The 21,176-nt window shown below is 42.0% G+C and overlaps 1 protein-coding gene across 1 annotated transcript in view; it reads left to right on the top strand.

The window, feature by feature from the left end:
- The window catches only part of LOC139751453 (uncharacterized), a 178,916-nt gene that overhangs the window by 150,416 nt on the left and 7,324 nt on the right, over positions 1–21,176 (top strand). Inside the window, 10 exon segments of the mRNA XM_071666872.1 lie at positions 7,174–7,356; positions 8,839–12,265; positions 12,762–13,000; positions 13,339–13,663; positions 14,330–14,452; positions 14,626–14,738; positions 16,255–16,386; positions 19,931–20,092; positions 20,360–20,748; positions 20,891–21,005. Of these exon segments, the coding sequence (XP_071522973.1) occupies positions 7,174–7,356; positions 8,839–12,265; positions 12,762–13,000; positions 13,339–13,663; positions 14,330–14,452; positions 14,626–14,738; positions 16,255–16,386; positions 19,931–20,092; positions 20,360–20,748; positions 20,891–21,005 (5,208 nt within the window).

The raw sequence follows: 21,176 nt of genomic DNA, 5'->3' as shown, positions 1-21,176 counted from the left end.
TTATCATTTTTCCATTTCAAGGTGCTTGTTATTGAAATAATGCTGACCTTTACTACTTAGTAAAATTTTCAACTACTATTATTCTTAGTATATGTGCGTTACATAGATGACGACTGAGAGGGGTGGGAGCGGGTGGCTGGCAATCTCCCCTTCCTGTATTTTTTTCTAAAAGAAGGAACAGAGCAAGGAGCCAATTGAGGAATTTTCACTCTGAGGCTGTCATCTGTTCTTGATGCTACTTCGCTCATTTGGGAAATAATGAGTGCATATGAAAAAAAAAGAAATATACTTACAGAAGGGTGAGAGTCCTGCAAGGAGTAGAGTGTATTAGAACGATGTGGTACACACACACACACGATAGCTAGAGACTGTGAACGAATATGGCCTTTCTTGTCTGTTTTCCTGGTGCTATCTTGCTGATCCAGGGGGTAACAATGCTGTTTTCTGTGGGACAGGGTGGCACCTAGAATGGATGAAGGCAAGTGAGTATGAATATGTACATGTCTATATATGTATATGGCTGTGTATGTATATGTGTATATGTTGATATGTATGTGTATGGGTGTGTATGTATATATGTGTGTGTGAGTTGATGGGTCTATCTTTATCTGTTTCCTAGCAACACCTCGCTGATGTGGGAAACAGCGATCAAGTATAATGAATGATGATATATACAAATATATTATCATTTTATTTTTTATTATACTTAATCACTGTCTCCTGCGTTAGCAAGGTAGTGCAAGGAAACAGATGAAAGAATGCCCCAACCCACCCACATACACATATTTTACATAAACGCCCACACACACAGATATACATACCTATACATTTCAACGTATATGCACATATACATACATAGACATATACACATATACACATGTACATATTCGTACTTGCTGCCTTCATCCATTCCCATCGCCATCCCGCCACACATGAAATGGCACCCCCTTCCCCCCGTGCATGCAAGGTAGTGCTAGGAAAAGACAACAAAGGTCACATTCATTCACACTCTGTCTCTGGCTGTCATGTGTAATGCAGTGAAACCACAGCTCCCTTTCCACATCCATACCCAACAAAACTTTCCATGGTTTACCCCAGACACTTCACATGCTCAGGTTCAATCCATTGACAGCACATCAACCTTGGTATACCACATCGTTCCAAATTCACTTGCATGCCTTTCACTCTCCTGTATGTTCAGGCCCGGATCACTCAAAATCTTTTTCACTCCATCCTTCCACCTCCAATTTGGTCTCCCACTTCTCCTCAATCCCTCCACCTCTGACACATATATCTTCTTTGCCAATCTTTCCTAACTCGTTCTCTCCATGTGACCAAACCATATCAATACACCCTTTTCTGCTCTCTCAACCACACTATTTATTACCACACATCTCTCTTACCCTTTCATTACTTACTCGATCAAACCACCTTACACCACATTTTGTCCTCAAACATTTCATTTCCAACATGTCCACCCTCCTAACGCACAACCCTATCTATAGCCCATGCCTTGCAATCATATATTTTTGTTGGAACCACTATTCCTTCAAACATACCCATTTTTGTTCTCCTAGATAACGTTCTCGCCTTCCACACATTCTTCAACACTCCCAGAACCTTTGCTCCCTCCCCCACCCTGTGACTCACTTCTGCTTCCATGGTTCCATCTGCTGCTAAATCCACTCCCAGATATCTAAAACACTTCACTTTTCCTCCATTCAAACTTACCTCCCAATTTACTTGTCCTTCAACCCTACTGAACCTAATAACCTTGTTCTTATTCACATTTACTCTCAGCTTTCTTCTTTCACACACTTTACGAAACTCAGTCACCAGCTTCTACAGTTTCTCATCCGAATCAGCTACCAGCGCTGTATCATCAGCGAACAACATCTGACTCACTTCCCAAGCCCTCTCATCCACAACAGATTGCATACTTGCCCCTCTCTCTGAAACTCATGCATTCACCTCCCTAACAACCTCATCCATGTACAAATTAAACAACCATGGGGACATTTACGCACCCGTGCCGCAAGCCAACATATATATATATATATATATATATATTTTTTTTTTTTCATACTATTCGCCATTTCCCACGTTTGCGAGATAGCGTTAAGAACAGAGGACTGGGCCTTAGAGGGAAAATCCTCACTTGGCCCCCTTCTATGTTCCTTCTTTTGGAAAATTAAAAAAAAAATGAGAGGGGAGGATTTCCAGCCACCCGCTCCCTCCCCTTTTAGTCGCCTTCTACGACACCCAGGGAATACGTGGGAAGTATTCTTTCTCCCCAATCCCCTATATATATATATATATATATATATATATATATATATATATATATATATATATATATATATATATATATTTTTTTTTTTTTTTTTTTTTTTTTTTTTTGCTTTATCGCTGTCTCCTGCATTTGCGAGGTAGCGCAAGGAAACAGACGAAAGAAATGGCCCAACCCACCCCCATACACATGTATATACATACGTCCACACACGCAAATATACATACCTACACAGCTTTCCATGGTTTACCCCAGACGCTTCACATGCCCTGATTCAACCCACTGACAGCACGTCAACCCCGGTATACCACATCGATCCAATTCACTCTATTCCTTGCCCTCCTTTCACCCTCCTGCATGTTCAGGCCCCGATCACACAAAATCTTTTTCACTCCATCTTTCCACCTCCAATTTGGTCTCCCACTTCTCCTTGTTCCCTCCACCTCCGACACATATATCCTCTTGGTCAATCTTTCCTCACTCATTCTCTCCATGTGCCCAAACCATTTCAAAACACCCTCTTCTGCTCTCTCAACCACGATCTTTTTATTTTCACACATCTCTCTTACCCTTACGTTACTTACTCGATCAAACCACCTCACACCACACATTGTCCTCAAACATCTCATTTCCAGCACATCCATCCTCCTGCGCATAACTCTATCCATAGCCCAAGCCTCGCAACCATACAACATTGTTGGAACCACTATTCCGTCAAACATACCCATTTTTGCTTTCCGAGATAATGTTCTCAACTTCCACACATTCTTCAAGGCTCCCAGGATTTTCGCCCCCTCCCCCACCCTATGATCCACTTCCGCTTCCATGGTTCCATCCGCTGCCAGATCCACTCCCAGATATCTAAAACACTTTACTTCCTCCAGTTTTTCTCCATTCAAACTTGCCTCCCAATTGACTTGACCCTCAACCCTACTGTACCTAATAACCTTTCTCTTATTCACATTTACTCTCAACTTTCTTCTTTCACACACTTTACCAAACTCAGTCACCAGCTTCTGCAGTTTCTCACATGAATCAGCCACCAGCGCTGTATCATCAGCAAACAACAACTGACTCACTTCCCAAGCTCTCTCATCCCCAACAGACTTCATACTTGCCCCTCTTTCCAAAACTCTTGCATTCACTTCCCTAACAACCCCATCCATAAACAAATTAAACAACCATGGAGACATCACACACCCCTGCTGCAAACCTACATTCACTGAGAACCAATCACTTTCCTCTCTTCCTACACGTACACATGCCTTACATCCTCGATAAAAACTTTTCACTGCTTCTAACAACTTGCCTCCCACAGAATATATTCTTAATACCTTCCACAGAGCATCTCTATCAACTCTATCATATGCCTTCTCCAGATCCATAAATGCTACATACAAATCCATTTGCTTTTCTAAGTATAAGGCGTGCGAAAGAGAGACTTTTGGATGTTAATGTGCTGAGAGGTGCAACTGGAGGGATGTCTGATCATTATCTTGTGGAGGCTAAGGTGAAGATTTGTATGGGTTTTCAGAAAAGAAGAGTGAATGTTGGGGTGAAGAGGGTGGTGAGAGTAAGTGAGCTTGGGAAGGAGACTTGTGTGAGGAAGTACCAGGAGAGACTGAGTACAGAATGGAAAAAGGTGAGAACAATGGAAGTAAGGGGAGTGGGGGAGGAGTGGGATGTATTTAGGGAATCAGTGATGGATTGCGCAAAAGATGCTTGTGGCATGAGAAGAGTGGGAGGTGGGTTAATTAGAAAGGGTAGTGAGTGGTGGGATGAAGAAGTAAGATTATTAGTGAAAGAGAAGAGAGAGGCATTTGGACAATTTTTGCAGGGAAAAAATGCAATTGAGTGGGAGATGTATAAAAGAAAGAGACAGGAGGTCAAGAGAAAGGTGCAAAAAGTGAAAAAGAGGGCAAATGAGAGTTGGGGTGAGAGAGTATCATTAAATTTTAGGGAGGATAAAAAGATGTTCTGGAAGGAGGTAAATAAAGTGCGTAAGACAAGGGAGCAAATGGGAACTTCAGTGAAGGGCACAAATGGGGAGGTGATAACAAGTAGTGGTGATGTGAGAAGGAGATGGAGTGAGTATTTTGAAGGTTTGTTGAATGTGTTTGATGATAGAGTGGCAGATATAGGGTGTTTTGGTCGAGGTGGTGTGCAAAGTGAGAGGGTTAGGGAAAATGATTTGGTAAACAGAGAAGAGGTAGTAAAAGCTTTGCAGAAGATGAAAGCCGGCAAGGCAGCAGGTTTGGATGGTATTGCAGTGGAATTTATTAAAAAAGGGGGTGACTGTATTGTTGACTGGTTGGTAAGGTTATTTAATGTATGTATGACTCATGGTGAGGTGCCTGAGGATTGGCAGAATGCGTGCATAGTGCCATTGTACAAAGGCAAAGGGGATAAGAGTGAGTGCTCAAATTACAGAGGTATAAGTTTGTTGAGTATTCCTGGTAAATTATATGGGAGGGTATTGATTGAGAGGGTGAAGGCATGTACAGAGCATCAGATTGGGGAAGAGCAGTGTGGTTTCAGAAGTGGTAGAGGATGTGTGGATCAGGTGTTTGCTTTGAAGAATGTATGTGAGAAATACTTAGAAAAGCAAATGGATTTGTATGTAGCATTTATGGATCTGGAGAAGGCATATGATAGAGTTGATAGAGATGCTCTGTGGAAGGTATTAAGAATATATGGTGTGGGAGGCAAGTTGTTAGATGCAGTGAAAAGTTTTTGTCGAAGATGTAAGGCATGTGTACGTCTAGGAAGAGAGGAAAGTGATTGGTTCTCATTGAATGTAGGTTTGCGGCAGGGGTGTGTGATGTCTCCATGGTTGTTTAATTTGTTTATGGATGGGGTTGTTAGGGAGGTTAATGCAAGAGTTTTGGAAAGAGGGGCAAGTATGAAGTCTGTTGTGGATGAGAGAGCTTGGGAAGTGAGTCAGTTGTTGTTCGCTGATGATACAGTGCTGGTGGCTGATTCATGTGAGAAACTGCAGAAGCTGGTGACTGAGTTTGGTAAAGTGTGTGAAAGAAGAAAGTTAAGAGTAAATGTAAATAAGAGCAAGGTTATTAGGTACAGTAGGGTTGAGGGTCAAGTCAATTGGGAGGTAAGTTTGAATGGAGAAAAACTGGAGGAAGTAAAGTGTTTTAGATATCTGGGAGTGGATCTGGCAGCGGATGGAACCATGGAAGCGGAAGTGAATCATATGGTGGGGGAGGGGGCGAAAATCCTGGGAGCATTGAAGAATGTGTGGAAGTTGAGAACATTACCTTGGAAAGCAAAAATGGGTATGTTTGAAGGAATAGTGGTTCCAACAATGTTGTATGGTTGCGAGGCGTGGGCTATGGATAGAGTTGTGCGCAGGAGGGTGGATGTGCTGGAAATGAAATGTTTGAGGACGATGTGTGGTGTGAGGTGGTTTGATCGAGTAAGTAATGTAAGGGTAAGAGAGATGTGTGGAAATAAAAAGAGCGTGGTTGAGAGAGCAGAAGAGGGTGTTTTGAAATGGTTTGGGCACATGGAGAGAATGAGTGAGGAAAGATTGACCAAGAGGATATATGTGTCGGAGGTGGAGGGAACAAGGAGAAGTGGGAGACCAAATTGGAGGTGGAAAGATGGAGTGAAAAAGATTTTGAGTGATTGGGGCCTGAACATGCAGGAGGGTGAAAGGCGGGCAAGGAATAGAGTGAATTGGATCGATGTGGTATACCGGGGTTGACGTGCTGTCAGTGGATTGAATCAGGGCATGTGAAGCGTCTGGGGTAAACCATGGAAAGTTGTGTGGGGCCTGGATGTGGAAAGGGAGCTGTGGTTTCGGGCATTATTGCATGACAGCTGGAGACTGAGTGTGAACGAATGGGGCCTTTGTTATCTTTTCTTAGCGCTACCTCGCACACATGAGGGGGGAGGGGGATGGTATTCCATGTGTGGCGAGGTGGCGATGGGAATGAATAAAGGCAGACAGTGTGAATTGTGTGCATGGGTATATATGTATGTGTCTGTGTGTGTATATATATGTGTACATTGAGATGTATAGGTATGTATATTTGCGTGTGTGGACGTGTGTGTATATACATGTGTATGGGGGTGGGTTGGGCCATTTCTTTCTTCTGTTTCCTTGCGCTACCTCGCAAATGCGGGAGACAGCGACAAAGCAAAATAAAATATAAATATAAATAAATATATGTATATATGCCTTTCCTTTGTGTCCCAAGAGTCCTTCCTGTTTTCTGTGGGACATTCACAGTGCTCAGGAAGCCAGCCTTGTCCATTGGGCAGGTCTATGGGTTGTGAAATTTGGTGATGTTGTTTTTGTGTCTATTTAAGGAAAATTTTGGGCAGTTGACCTGTAAGTGTTCATTGCCTTCATTGTGGTGGTTGTATAAAGGGCATGAAGAGTATTGAAATGTGTTGAAGTGGTGTTTGTATTGTTATAGATAAAAAAGTAAAAATTGTGTATGTCTGGGGAATTAGGTTTCATATGGATGCAGCATTTAGGTTTCATATGGAGTAGCATTTAGAACAGAGTTGGGAGGGAGATTGTTAAGTCTTGTTGGGTCATTTTAATGTGCAAATGTTTTGTTAGTGTTTTACTTGTGTTGGAAAGGTCATAAAGATGACTTGGTATGTATGCAAAGTTAAGACATGGGTTAACAGAAATGTAAAAACCCCTCTCCCAGTGAAACCAACCTATAACACAGGTAGCTAAGTTACAAGGAAGTTAGCAGTTCTTCAAAGTGAAGGTTTTGATTAGTCATGTACATCATACTGTCACCTCTTTCACCATTTAGGCAACCTTCTAAACAAGTGGTTTACAAGAGTGACCTCAAATGGTCAGTGTTAGTCCACCTTAATAATTTCACTTTTTCTTCACCTTCCAGGTCACCCAATTGGCAGGTGGTGATGATGGCATACACCAGACAAACACGTATTTCACCACGTACACTTTCTACAACACTCTCCTGGCTGGGAACAAACCATTTGTCATTACCAGCAAGCAGACAGTTGAAAATGTGGTGACTGTCCCATTGCCTGAGGTTGGCAACTTTATTGAGCGCACAGAGGTAAGATGGGGGCAGCACAGTTTCTAATTAGGATTTTTCATGTTCAGAATAAGATTCTTGTGACAGTTATTTAACCACAGTCTTTGTTCAACCTTGTTAATGATATTCTATGCCCATTTGTATCGAGAAAAGTGGTACACAAAGTTTGAATAAGATTCAAGGTATTTAAAGTTTTCAAAAAAAAAATGAATATGAAATCTCAGGTGACACACTGAATGTAAATAAAACTGCATTGAAAAGATGTTACACACATTAAATAACAACCCCCTCCCCCCGCATGTGTGCGAGGTAGTGCTAGGAAAAGACAAAAAAGGCCACATTCTTTCACACTCAGTCTCCAGCTGTCATGTATAATGCACCGAAACCATAGCTCCCTTTCCACATCCAGGCCCCACAGAACTTTCCATGGTTTACCCAGACTCTTCACATGCCCTGGTTCAATCCATTGACAGCACGTCAACCCTGGTATACCACATCGTTCCAATTCACTCTATTCCTTGCACGCCTTTCACCCTCCTGCATGTTCAGGCCCCAATCACTCAAAAGCTTTTTCACTCCATCTTTCCACCTCCAATTTGGTCTCCCACTTCTCATTCCTTCCACCTGTGACACATATATCCTCTTTGTCAATCTTTCCTCACTCATTCTCTCCATGTGACCAAACCATTTCAAAACACCTTTCTGCTCTCTCAACCACACTCTTTTTGTTACCACACATCTCTCTTACCCTTTCATTACTTACTTGATCAAACCACTTCACACCACATATTATCCTCAAACATCTTATTTCCAGCACATCCACCCTCCTCTGCACAACTCTATCTATAGCCCACACCTCGCAACCATATAAGATTGTTGGAACTACTATTCCTTCAAACATACCCATTTTTGCTTTCCAAGATAACGTTCTTGACTTCCACACATTCTTCAACGCTCCCAGAACTTTTGCCCCCTCCCCCACCCTATGATCCACTTCCATGGTTCCATCTGCTGCCAAATCCTCTCCCAGATATCTAAAACACTTTACTTCCTCCAGTTTTTCTCCATTCAAACTTACCTCCCAATTGACTTGTCCCTCAACCCTATTGTACCTAATAACCTTGCTCTTATTCACATTTACTCTTAGCTTTCTTCTTTCACACACTTTACCAAACTCAGTCACCAGCTTCTGCAGTTTCTTACCTGAATCAGCCACCAGTGCTGTATCATCAGCGAACAACAACTGATGTGTGTGTGTTTGAGTTTGTTCAAGATTTTTACGGAGAATATATGTTTCATTAAACTTTGAAGTATTGTTATTAGTTCTCTTACAATATATTTTACATATTCATTGACAGAATAAAAGTGTACTAATTTCAAAAAATTCTGCAACAGTGTCTACTGATTAAGTAAATGAGAAATGAACACTTCAAGGACCAGGAACTAGCTGGAATGTTATAAAGACAGAATCATATTCTTTATGATTGTTTTTCTTCATTTCAGGTAACCTTTGACACCCACACTTACTACACAACTCAGACATTCTCTCGGACAATTGGCTTGGATGAATCACAAAGGATAGTCACTTCTGAAGAGGTCCTGACACAAGTAGTGATCACGGAGGCTCCATCAGTACAGCGTTCATCTGTTGCACCTACACTCTCCTCTGTCGTCACAAAGACCTACTTTACTACCCTCACCTACTACAACACTGCCGTTGAGGGGGCAACAACTATCGTTACCAGTGACACTGTTGTGTCATCAGAAGTGGTGACTGAGACTGCATTGGTTACCACTACTCCAAGCCTCAATGTGGGAGGGTTCAGTCTTACACCCGTCCCTGCCCTTAAGCCAATTGCATCTTTTGATGCCAACAAGGATGACCTGGTGCTGTATGCTACGAAAACTGTTTACACAACCCTCACCTACCTCACTACAATATTAGAGGGCAGTGAGACTGTTACTGCTTCAAGGACTGAAATATCATCTAATGTTGTAACAGAGCCTTTGACTTCAGCTGTGAGTTCTGAGGAGTTTATCTCTCTCAGAAGCTCTTACTTGGCCAATCAGGTGACACCTGCTGCTGTTGGCACATCTCCACCACAAACTGTTGCTTACATGAAACTCCAAGACAATGTTTACAAGCAGCTGCGAACTTTCTTTGCCACATACACACGCTACACAACTTTGCACAATGGTGCCGTCCAGTCAAGGTTAGAGACAAATACGAAGATCCTAACCTTAACTTTAACTACCAGCAGTGTCCCAGCATCTCTCCTCATTCATCCCACTACTCACTTTGGTCACTCATCCATTGGGGCCACCACTGTGAGTCCTTCATTAGGATTAGGAACACCTGTTCAGCTGGACCCTTCATATCTGTCCTCATTAAAGAGTTCCCACTTGGCATTGAAACCCACAACTTCTCATGCCAGGCCAGGTGTGGAAGAAAGTCTTCAGGCCACAGTGTTGGTTGAGAAAGGTGATGCATCCGGTACTTCTGTGGTGAGTGACTCCACTACATCGGCTACTTTGTTAGTGCGACCTCCTGATGAGCTATCGACATCCATACTAACTGGGCAGACAGTTGTTATTTTTGATCCTGCTCATCTCTCTTCTCTGAAGGCTTCCTTCTTGGCATCTCTTTCCTCTCAGTTGTCCTCATCTGACGTCACAACAGTTGCAGGCCTGTCGCCGACTGTGGATTTAGGTCTGACACCAACGGTGAAGCCAGCTAAAAGTAGTATTGAATTGGCCACAACTGAACTGCCCATTAGTCCAACTGCTATAAGCCCATCACCCACCTTGGCCCCAAGTGGAAGCATCACAAGCCCTCGTCCACCAGTCTCTACTCCTGTCATAGACTCTACCACGGTGGTAACAGGTCCTGATGGTCCTCCTCCTGGCCCTGTTGTCCCAGCAGTGGGTGAAGGGACCACTGAGGCCCCACTAACAGTGCATCCTGCTGTAGCACCTGCTACATTCCCTATTCATGCAGGGGGTACTGCTCCTGCTCCTAGTGCTGCCACTGATAGTGGAAGCTCTGGGGGTATTAGCATTACAGGCTCTAGTGACAGTGGCCTCAACATTGATCTTGGCCCAATGCTTACTGCTGTGGCTGGCCTTTTACGGAATAACCTCAACAACCAACTCATTAGTGCAAAGTCAGATATTGATAGTAATCGCCGGAAGACCATCACCCCTCTTAGACCTCCAAACACTCTCATCTCTGCCCAGCGAGAACCATTGCTCATACCAGTTGGTGGAGTAGGCGCTTCAATTAGCAGCTCTCGTGATCACACAGAAGGCCCAGAACATGGTTTCATTCCATTACGACGGCCTGGTAGTCATTCTCAGGGTCAGCCAAGGTTCCCTGCAGGTGGACAGACACATCATAGTGCTCCTGCTCCAAATGTCAATCCTGGTTTCATCAAGATTGTGCCAGGGCGGCCAAGAACTGAGGTGCCTGGTCACCCTATTCCCCTCCATGTAGACGAGATGGAAGGTTTTGGTCCCACTTTCTTACCTCCTCATACTCAGTCTGGTTTTACTGCCATTACAGGTGACCCTCTTGGCCCCACTCGGGTTTCAGTCATTTCTGGTTCACCGACTATCTTCTTTGGTGGTGTTGGTCCTAATGATCTGCCACCTCCCGGCCAACCTGCTCCCTCGCCAATTGAAGGCCACAACATTGATAGTGAAAAAGTTGTCATATATCCAAGCAGACCAGCCCAGCTAGATGAGACGAGACCCAGTCGATCATTCCTGCCTGATCAGACAAGACCAGTTCCTGTCCCAGTTCGTGTGCCTTTACCTGGTGATGGGGGACACATTCCACTTCCAGTAACTCCAGATCTCTCAGACCAGTTGGCAGCAGAAGACACACAACCACATGTTGTATTGCCCAGACCCCAACCACATCGGCCTCGGCCATCACGAGTAGGACCTCAGACTATTGTCAGCATAGAAGGTGACAATCGTATTGTAAGGACACAGGTAATTCATGCCCATCACCCTATTGAGCAGAACCACCCAGAACCTTCTATCATTGTGTCTCCTGCTCATGGAGAATTTGTCCTTCAGTCAACAGTTGGTGTTGGTATTCTCTCTGACACCTCTAATAATGAGCGACCACCCCCACCACCAGTCCTTGACAGCACTGTAGTGTCAGGGGCAGAGACCATTCTATTGGGTCAGGGCCTTGACAGTGGACGTACCACTGTGGTTCGAGGCTCCTCTACTGTCCTCTCTGGTGCCACCACAATATTTGGGTCACTCTTTACCCGTCCTGCTGACAACAGTGAACCGAAAGGTGACCTAACCTCAGTCGTAAGTGGTCCTGGAGGTATACCAACTCATCTTATCACCCGCATGGAAACTTCAGCCCGCACCATCACTGCCACCCGCACAGAAGTGATCTTTACAGCAGGTATCACTTCAACCCTAACAGAGGTGGTCCACAGCACCCTTCCCCTCCGTACCATTGTCACAACCATCATTGGTTCAGCAACCCATGTTAACTATGTCACCAGTACAGTTACACATGACACCACAGTGAGTGATGCTGTACCTAATGGACGTGATCCTACTACCTACCCACCTGGCTCTCCCTTTGACCCTGCCAACTATCCATCTTTCCCTCTTGACCCTCGTCCACTAGATGAAGATTTGCGCCTTCCTGGAGATGCAGAAGTCGTGTTAAGCGAAGCCACTTTAGGTATCGCAGAGAATAATGAAATAAGCCGAGTGGTGGAAAGCAAGAGTCCAGATCAGGAGATCAACATTGGAGGACCCTTGAGTGCACCTGTTTCCCTGTGTGACCCACAGTGCTCAGCTGCCCGTCATGAGGTTTGCAAGGTTGTGCGAGGGGCACACACCTGTGTTTGTCGGGCTGGCTATGCTCGAAAAAATAAACATGACACATGTAAACGTAAGTAAAATCCTGATCTAAACCATTTTTACCTTAACAATAAATTGTGTCATTTCTACAATGAGGAAGTACCTATGCTTAAAGTCATTGAAAATACAAGTAAATGCATTAGTGGTGTACATTTTGTGTAAGAAATATAATTGTTATTGAAATTTTTATTAACAACACCATAATATGATGCATGGACTTGAGCTAACTTGTTCTATCATAAGGAAATGCAGACTAGACTGATCTGTCACATGCTGGTCCAATTCATTCATGATATCCAAGTTACAGGATTTATAAAATTATCAGATAGTAATATAGTGGAACATTTGCTTATCCTATTTCCATTCATTAGATTGTAGTGTTAAGAAATGTTTTTGCTTGGGTTTAGATGGCATAGATACTTTTGCAAGATTATCTTGTTTCAGTCTTAGCTGTGCAGTTAGAGAAATTCTAAATGGTAAGGTATACAAGTTTTCTAGAGCTTGAACAAGTTATGCTTTCATTGCAGAATCCCTGGCCTTCAACATCCAGTTGTTACTTGACCGCATGAGTAACGAACAGCTGGTCTTTGACTCTGTTCTTCGCAACACCTCACACCCTATCACCCAAGACCTCTCTGACATCACTGTTGATGGCATCAATCAAGCCATGATGGCCTCTAATTTGGGTCCGCGATTCCATTCTGCCACCATCACCAAGTTTTCCAACACTAAGGAAATAATCATGCCTGCCTCTGTTAAACCAGTGGTAGGTTATCTGATGTGTGGAAACATTCATCAGAATGAGTCATTAATGCTAAAATACACAAATGGAAACATATAATGCATTGGGAAATGAGACCAAGTTCTTTCCAGCAAGTATATGAAATATTATCATAGTGATAAAAGTTTACTGTTCTTGAATATTTTTGAATATCTATTTCTCTTTACTGTAACAATTAGTGACGAGGAGAAAAAAGAAAGAGAGGTCGTAGAAAAAGATGGACAGGTCCTAGTGGTTGCATCTTTTAAGTCAGTAAACACAAAATAATATCAGTAATCTCACATTGTATGCATGAAGTATCATGGTCTTTATACATTTTGCAGGATCATGGGTTGGTAGCAGATATCAAGGTGGAGTTGTCTCAGACTGAGGAAAGTAATGAGTTTGGAGATGACTTAAGTGAATCCATCATTAAAGAGGCTCTCCAGCTTTCCCTGAAGAACACTAATTATTCTCTGGGTAGCACAGAGATCTTTGCCAATAGGGAAATATCTGTGTTGGCTGCTAAGGACTTCGACGAGTGCTCTTATAGTGACCACAATGACTGCTCCATTGATGCCAACTGCTTCAACACCCCTGGCTCTTACCTTTGTGCCTGCAGGGATGGTTTCAAAGACATGGCTGACCTACCAGGGAGGGAGTGTGCTGGTGAGGCTTAGTATATTTTACATATTAGCAGTCATGATGAGTACATGTTATTTATGGCATCATATTGGAGACTGTCATGATTACAGCTGTACACTTTGTTAGTGGCATTAACAAACCTTATTGCTCCCCCATTTCCATTAAGTTTTGCTAGGGAGAAACTGTATTTACATATTGGATTGCTTGGTTCTAATTATCCTTAGAAATATCATTTGGAGAAATACAGTTAACATGGAAATACCTTCTTATTGCCTCCTGTCTCAGAGGTGAATCCCTTTCTTTGGATGTATTACACTCTAGGCTTACATTACTGTACTTAGCATCTGCTGTTCATTGTAAAACTTATCACTTCACACACTGTTTTCTTCATGTCAGTCCTTACCTTTTGAAGTCCTTGTTGCTTTAGCCAAGGAATGACTTGTCCTGTTAGATCTTATTGAATGAACCAGCCTCCTGAAGCCCTCATAAAATAGTAGAATTGTCTAACCATATAGTGATGTACAGTAATCAGCATCTAAAAAAAGATGTTCCACTGTATTGTCAACATGGGGTTATGTTTTATCAGTTACAGTTAAGTCTGTAGATTTCCAATTATATTAATTTATATAAATCTATAAAAAAATTTAAAAAATATCTTGGCTAACCAAGCATTTCCTTTCACCCAAACAGTTCAGACTGAGCAGTGTGCCCGGTGTAATTTCCAAGGAGAATGTGTGACACAACCGGATGGTTCAGTTGGATGTCGTTGCCTTCAGTGGTTTAGTGGTGCTCAGTGCCAGATCAATCTCAGAGGTTATAGAAAAATTTTTATTTTTTCTCTCATAAACTCTGTGAAATATGAATAAACAGTACTGTTTATTATATACTTTTGTCTAATGAGTAATAGTAAATTGTTTAGGAGTCAGTAGCAACCTAGATCTGCCTCTAACTTACTATCATATAGTAACATTTATCTCTCTTGACAGTTCTGCTGATTGTCCTTGTGACTGTGGGCTCTTTACTGATTCTACTGGTGTTCCTCTGCCTCGCCCTCTGCTGCCTCAGAGCTAGACGCAACACAAGGAGCAAGCTTGGTCAGGTATAAGGATTCCTTATAATCCCGTTTTGAAATGACTTACTCTCAGAACCAGATGTACAGATTATTGCTGCTGTTGAGTTATTGTGGAGTGGTAGAACGGGTGAAACCTAATACTTTGAGTTGGTCTGGATATGTAGAAAGAATGCTCAATGGGGAGTTTAAAGGAAGAGTGTATGATGACACAATTAAATGGGTTGTTGTGAGAGGAAGACCACCTGTGACATGAGGAAGTAGAGAGGAAGAGTACTGGAGGGAGAGAAATCGTGGAATGGCGGATGTGAGTTCCTGGAAGGAGTGGGCATCAGAGTTAGATAGGTAGAACTAACTACCAACCTCCAGACAGAAATAAAAAGTTTACCTCTGCTTTACACTTGACACCCCATACTGACAGATCCTCTACTCTCTACAAACACAACATTGACTGAACGTATACCCACCGTAAAGACCTGACAAGCACCAAACAACCAGCCTACCAACTCGGTTTTACATGCCACCTCACCAGATATACTATTTATCCTTTATCCATCTATATCTCTGATGCCTGTTCTCAACTGGATCTCCCACAAGGGGGTGGCTACAGCAATAGTCTCCATTACCAGTGAACTCCAGTGCTGCCTCATAGCCTTCAGTGCCTCACCCTTAACAGGTCACTGACAGTGGGTAAGTCTAGTGCAGTGTTTGCAGAGGCTTCTACCTTATGTTCCTTCTGACTACTTCTGCCAAATGCTCCTGCCTAATGTGTTTTTACCAACTACTTCTACCTAATGTCACCACTTAATGCTCCTGCCTAAATGTTCCTACCTACTGCTATTGTCTATCACTCCCAACATTTTGCCTAAAGGCAGAGTGAGCACATAGAGCTAACTGCAGGAAAAGCTAGTTACGAAGAATGAGCTGTGTGAGTGAAGTGTTGCCAAGTGTTATGAATGACATGGAGAAGGTTGTATGTTGTCGACAGAATGTCAGTAGTCCACATGCGGGTGAAGCCGATATATCTGCTTCACCAGATATACATCCATCTGAAACCACATTCCCGAAACATATATGAGTTTCTCTTTCTCATGTATGCTTTAGACACCACCAATCCCTTCAACATTATAAAAACCTATTCAACATATCTCAGGATCCTCCATGCCCACAACACAGCCAGCACAATGAAGATACTGAACACTTGTTGCTCAGTTTTCTGGCACACTTCCTTCTAGACACACTCATATCACCACCACACTGTGGACATGGTCACCTTCTAGACTGTTGCAAGAGAATAGAGAAAGGACTCCTGGACAGGAAGGTAAAAGTATACACACACACATTTACATTCACACTGAAACCCCTTTTTGGGGGCTTCCACAGCTCCTAGAAAACCAGCTATATTTACCAGCTGGGACTATAAGTCGAGAAGTATGATGATGTGTGCTCATTTTGGTAAAATGAGTATATCACACACCATCTACAGCTTGATGAAAAAAAAAAAAAAAGAATTAATTGTCAAGCTTATACCATCTTCCTCTTACAGATGCCAGGTGCTCCCACATTCTTGAGGGGCCGGGCTTCTGGTATGTCTGGAACCCTCGACCGCCGGGCAATGATCCATGAGACGTCTTCAGAGAGTTCTATTGAACACTCGCGCCTCCATGCCTCCTTCATGGTATAACAGCGATGCAGAGTTTTAGTGGTCTTAAGGAAACATTATTTAGTCCAGATCTTGTACATATAGGATTCAGTGTATCTTGTTTGCTCAGTTGACCTGGTTGCTTAAGGACTGAACACATTATATGCCTGTGCCATATGAAATGGAAAACGATATATGTGTAGAAAAAATTCATGGTTGGGCAGTGAGACAGCATATGGGTGCTGGTGAAAGTAATGATGTGGTCCCAGAAGAGATACTTGTATGTATGGATGATACTGTTTGAGAACAGATTCAGTAAAAGAGTTACAGGCACTAGTAAAGGAATTTCAAAGGGCAAGAAGACAAACAGTGTTGATCACTTTCATTTAAGGCAGATGGTTGTGTGAGAGAGGAGTTTGAAAGGTGTATTATGAATGTAAAAAAAAGTTGAAAAAGTTATACATAAGAATATGTGTACTGTATGTTCAGTAAGGATGGCTATATGGAGGCTTAAATATGGGTAGGTACTGCAAGATGAGCAAACTTACCAAGTTGTAAGTATAGAAAAAAGTCAATGTGTGTGACAGGGTTTGTTATAAGTGGTAGACCCACATTGTTGCTTTTATAGTAAAACTTAAGTCTTTGAGAGTTAAATGGCTAGTAAAGTGCAACCATTTGGTATAAATGGAGAGTGAATACAGTAAAGGATAAGTAAATAGAGGCATTCCATGCTTAAAAGTAGTAGATGTGTTCCCAGAGAGTGCTGGTTTAAATGAAACTACTCAAAGTGAACCATGCTTTTCTGTAGATTTGCAATGTATAAATTGGGATGCACTTCAGTTTCAGAGACTTTTTACTCCCATATTATGGTAAAATTGCAGCTTAATTTACTTACATGACTCTTTTTAGAGTCATAGTACTGTGTTAGCTATATGGTAGCCTTGGGAAGGCAGTCATACCATTAAGCATTCAAAAAATAAGCATTTTGGGAAAGGTTGGTGACAAGGATTATTACAAAAATATATATATTATATTATATATTATATTATATATTATATATTGGAGGGAGCGGGGGGCTGGAAATCCTCCCCTCTCTTTTTTTTTTTTAATTTTCCAAAAGAAGGAACAGAGGGGGCCAGGTGAGGATATTCCAAAAAAGGCCCAGTCCTCTGTTCTTAACGCTACCTCGCTAACGCGGGAAATGGCGAATAGTTAAAAGAAGAATAGTGTATGAACACTAATACAAAAAAGGGTCTACATATGGAGTCTTCTTGGCAAAATACCACACAACCATACATCAGAGGTGGGACAAGGACTTCCTTATGCAAGCCTACTGCACACTGTTTAAATTTTTCCCATTCAGCAAAGCTATCCTTATTAAACTTCATTACCAAAGGCCTGAATGTATGCACAAATTCCACTTCTGAACCATTTAAACTTTTGCCTTTACTGTATGGAAACATGCAGACATGCCTCCCACTTGTCATCATCTGCTGCAGGATCTTTAAAATATTCTTCCATCTCCTATAAACTTCATCCTTTGTTATTGGCATTCTCCCAGACTTGTCAACTATACTTTCATACTTTAAACTATCTGTCCATACCTCTGACACCTGTCCCAATTGGAACTCCCTCAAAGGGATGGCCACAGCAATAGAGTCACCATAACAAGTGAATTTCATTGCCACTTCTTAGCCTTTACTGCCTCGCCCTTAACAGGCCATTGGCAGAGAGCAACTCTAGCACAGTGTTTGCTGAGGCTCCTACCTAATATTCCCACTGACTACTTCTATATAATCCTCCTACCAATTACTTCTATCTAATGCTTAAGCCTGAATGTTCCTACCTACTACTTCTATCTACTGCTCTTACCGTTTTACCAAAAGGAAGAGTTAGCACATAATGCTCACCACAGGAAAAATTAGCGTTATGAAGAATGAGCTGTGTGAATTAAGTGTTGTCAAGTTTTATGTATGACAAGGAGAGATTGTAAGTTTGTGGACAGAATGCCAGTAGTCCACGTGTTTGTGAGGCAGAAAGAAAAGACAGCTACCTGGGTCAGAGGAGTGCAACTTGATATTCACTGAAGTGCTGGCTAATTAAGCAGATATCAACTAACCCTCCCGATACCCAGGTGGTTATTACTGTTAATATATCTTCCTGGTCATTGGCTGCCTACCAGCTACTCTTCTAGGATTGCTTCTTATTCTCTTTACATTCTGAATTCAGTTGATTCTGAGATACTCGTTCTCCTCCCTTTATTGATATGAATATATCTTACCTCTACCCCTGGGAATAGGGAAGAAAGAATACTGCCCATGTATTCTCCCCATGTCATACAAGGTGACCAAGATGGGCAGGAGTGGGTGGCCGAAAATCCTCCCTTCCTGTATTACTTTCCAAAAGAAGGAACAGAGCAAGGAGCCAAGTGAGGAATTTTTACTTGAAGTCTCGGTCAGATGTTCTTGGACTACCTCACTCAAGTGGGAAATGGTGTGGATGTATGAAATTTTTTTTTGCCTCTAACTCTTTTTTTCCAAAGTGTATGCTTTACACTCTTTGGCCACCATTTATCATCGGAAAGAAAACAGTGCTGAACTACATTAAGCAATGACATGTGCTTAAAAACAGATCAATTACCATCTTAACCAAGCCAATTCCCTAAGATCTCAACCATTTGAACTGGAACTGCTTTAAGAAGCAAATACCTATATGAAGATGGAATGGTAGCATTTATGCGTATGGACTTGATATGATTAGAGACATTTGTATAACAACAAATCAGTCTAGTGTGCAAAATTACAATAAAAAAACACTTTGATGCTGAAGTGTGCAAGTCCATGTTTCACTCGAATACACAGGGCATAAGATGCAGATGTATGTGTGGTGTGGAGGCTGTGTATTCCTAATCCATAGTGACCATAGTTAGTGTTCAGTAAATGGAGGATTAACTAAGGGTCTGATTGACACGTACAAGTAAGAGTATGTCCATTGAATCGACAGCGTACAGTTATGTACACCACCTCTGCTCATAGCATTCCCTAGCCACATTATGAAAAGGCTTCATGTGTGACATCAGGAAGGAGGACGTGAAAGAGTAATTAGTGAAGAATTAGTATTTTTTTTAAAAAGACATTATAGTATTACTCACTTTCCTTCTACATAATCCTTTAGCAACGTAGAACTCGAGCTTAAGCAAGCCAGTGAGTGTAAAAGTAGAGGGTAACAAGCAAGGCCCTACAGTTGCTGTTAACCAACAACCTCTAGAATACTTACTTTGCTTCATACTGTTGTCTTTTTGTAAATTCTAGGTGCATTCTTTCAGGATCTAAGCAGATGGGTTACCATTGCAACCTTAGGTCTTGTAAATAGGAAAGGATGTTCCTTTGATTTTTTTTCTCCTGTACACAGTATCAGCTTCCAGAAGTGAATGAGAAGTTAGCATGCTTAATTTCATTCAGAGTTATATAGGAAGTCAGATTTGCTGTGGACTTGAGAGGTAAAATCTTTAAATTTTTTGATAAAATGATAATGGAAGTTACATGATAATTCATAATCAGAATGTATCCCTTCTTCTTAGCTGCCAAGCACCTTAGAGAAGCAAGAGAGGCTACCCAGAGCATCAAGGTCTGATGTAAGCCCATGCAGAGCACCAAGGTCAGATATGAGCATGGGAAGGAACTCCCATATGTCCTTTGCTGAAGATCGTTCAGTTGGAGTACACACTACACTCCCTCCTGTGGTAAGCACAAGAATAGGTATCCACAAAAATGGATTCATTTTTTGAGGCTTATTGAATGTCTTGATGTTAAAGGTGTGTTTTCCTCTAAATCTGAAAAAAAGGATATATTGAAGTTAACATTGATTTTGTGTACTTAAAAGCTGGAATGCTGCACCATTTGATTACTTTTATAACAAATAATAGTACCACACACTGATGTTTGCAGAAATAATCTGTTTTATTATACTTCAGAAAGAAACATTTGACTAATGTGCGTCTTCCCAACAGCTCATACCTCGGGTGAAGGGCCCTGCTCCTCCTCGTCCCTCTGTTGTAAGCAGGGGTGAAGATGGTGAACCACGGGTCATGATTGGTGCTGATGCCAGATCTGACCTTGCCAATTCCCAGCAGGCTTTTGTCGACCTTTTGGAGCAGCCTGGGCCAGGTCTTGGCCGATCTAGCAGAAGGGAAAGCATGATTGCTCCTTCAGTTCAAAGCAGCACTAGAATCAACCGATCTAGATCACACTCCCGAGATCGACTGACTGATAGCTTCCTCCATCAGCTCCACCCACAAGGATCCACCAGGTCTCGCTCTACAGACAGACTGGACCACAGCAACCATGATTTCAACTCTGACTTTGGTGTTAACTTTTCCTTCAGAGGAGATGGAGAACGGTTAGTTCACAAAGAAATGCCAACCCACTTTACAGATATTGTATTTTCTTTCTCAAAACAGTCTACCTGACACTGAAATGTAGTTATTATTGGACATAACTGAAGTTTCCTTAAATAATGAGAGTAAACCTTTTCTTTACAGAACAATGAGTGTAGCCCGGTCTTATGATGAAACGACAGTGCGACCACCAATCAAGACCATGCGTACTGACAGCTTCTACTCCTCAAAGGCCCTCTCATCTCAACATATCTCTGATGTATGTAGCACTAAGAGAGAGGGTGATTAATTGGGAAGTGAAAAATAATTGATAATGAATGTGACAGTTTTCAAACTCAGGAACAAGGAAGAATAATTTTATGGTACATTACCTTTCAGATTTCCCTTTCTTATTTAAGTTCTTGAGTATGATTTGGAATGCACTGAATCA

This window comes from Panulirus ornatus, chromosome 11 (assembly GCF_036320965.1).
Source record: "Panulirus ornatus isolate Po-2019 chromosome 11, ASM3632096v1, whole genome shotgun sequence".
Taxonomy (NCBI): Eukaryota; Metazoa; Arthropoda; class Malacostraca; order Decapoda; family Palinuridae; genus Panulirus; species Panulirus ornatus.
The sequence above is the reverse complement of the archived record's forward strand: the minus strand, read 5'-3'. Positions and strand labels throughout refer to the sequence as shown.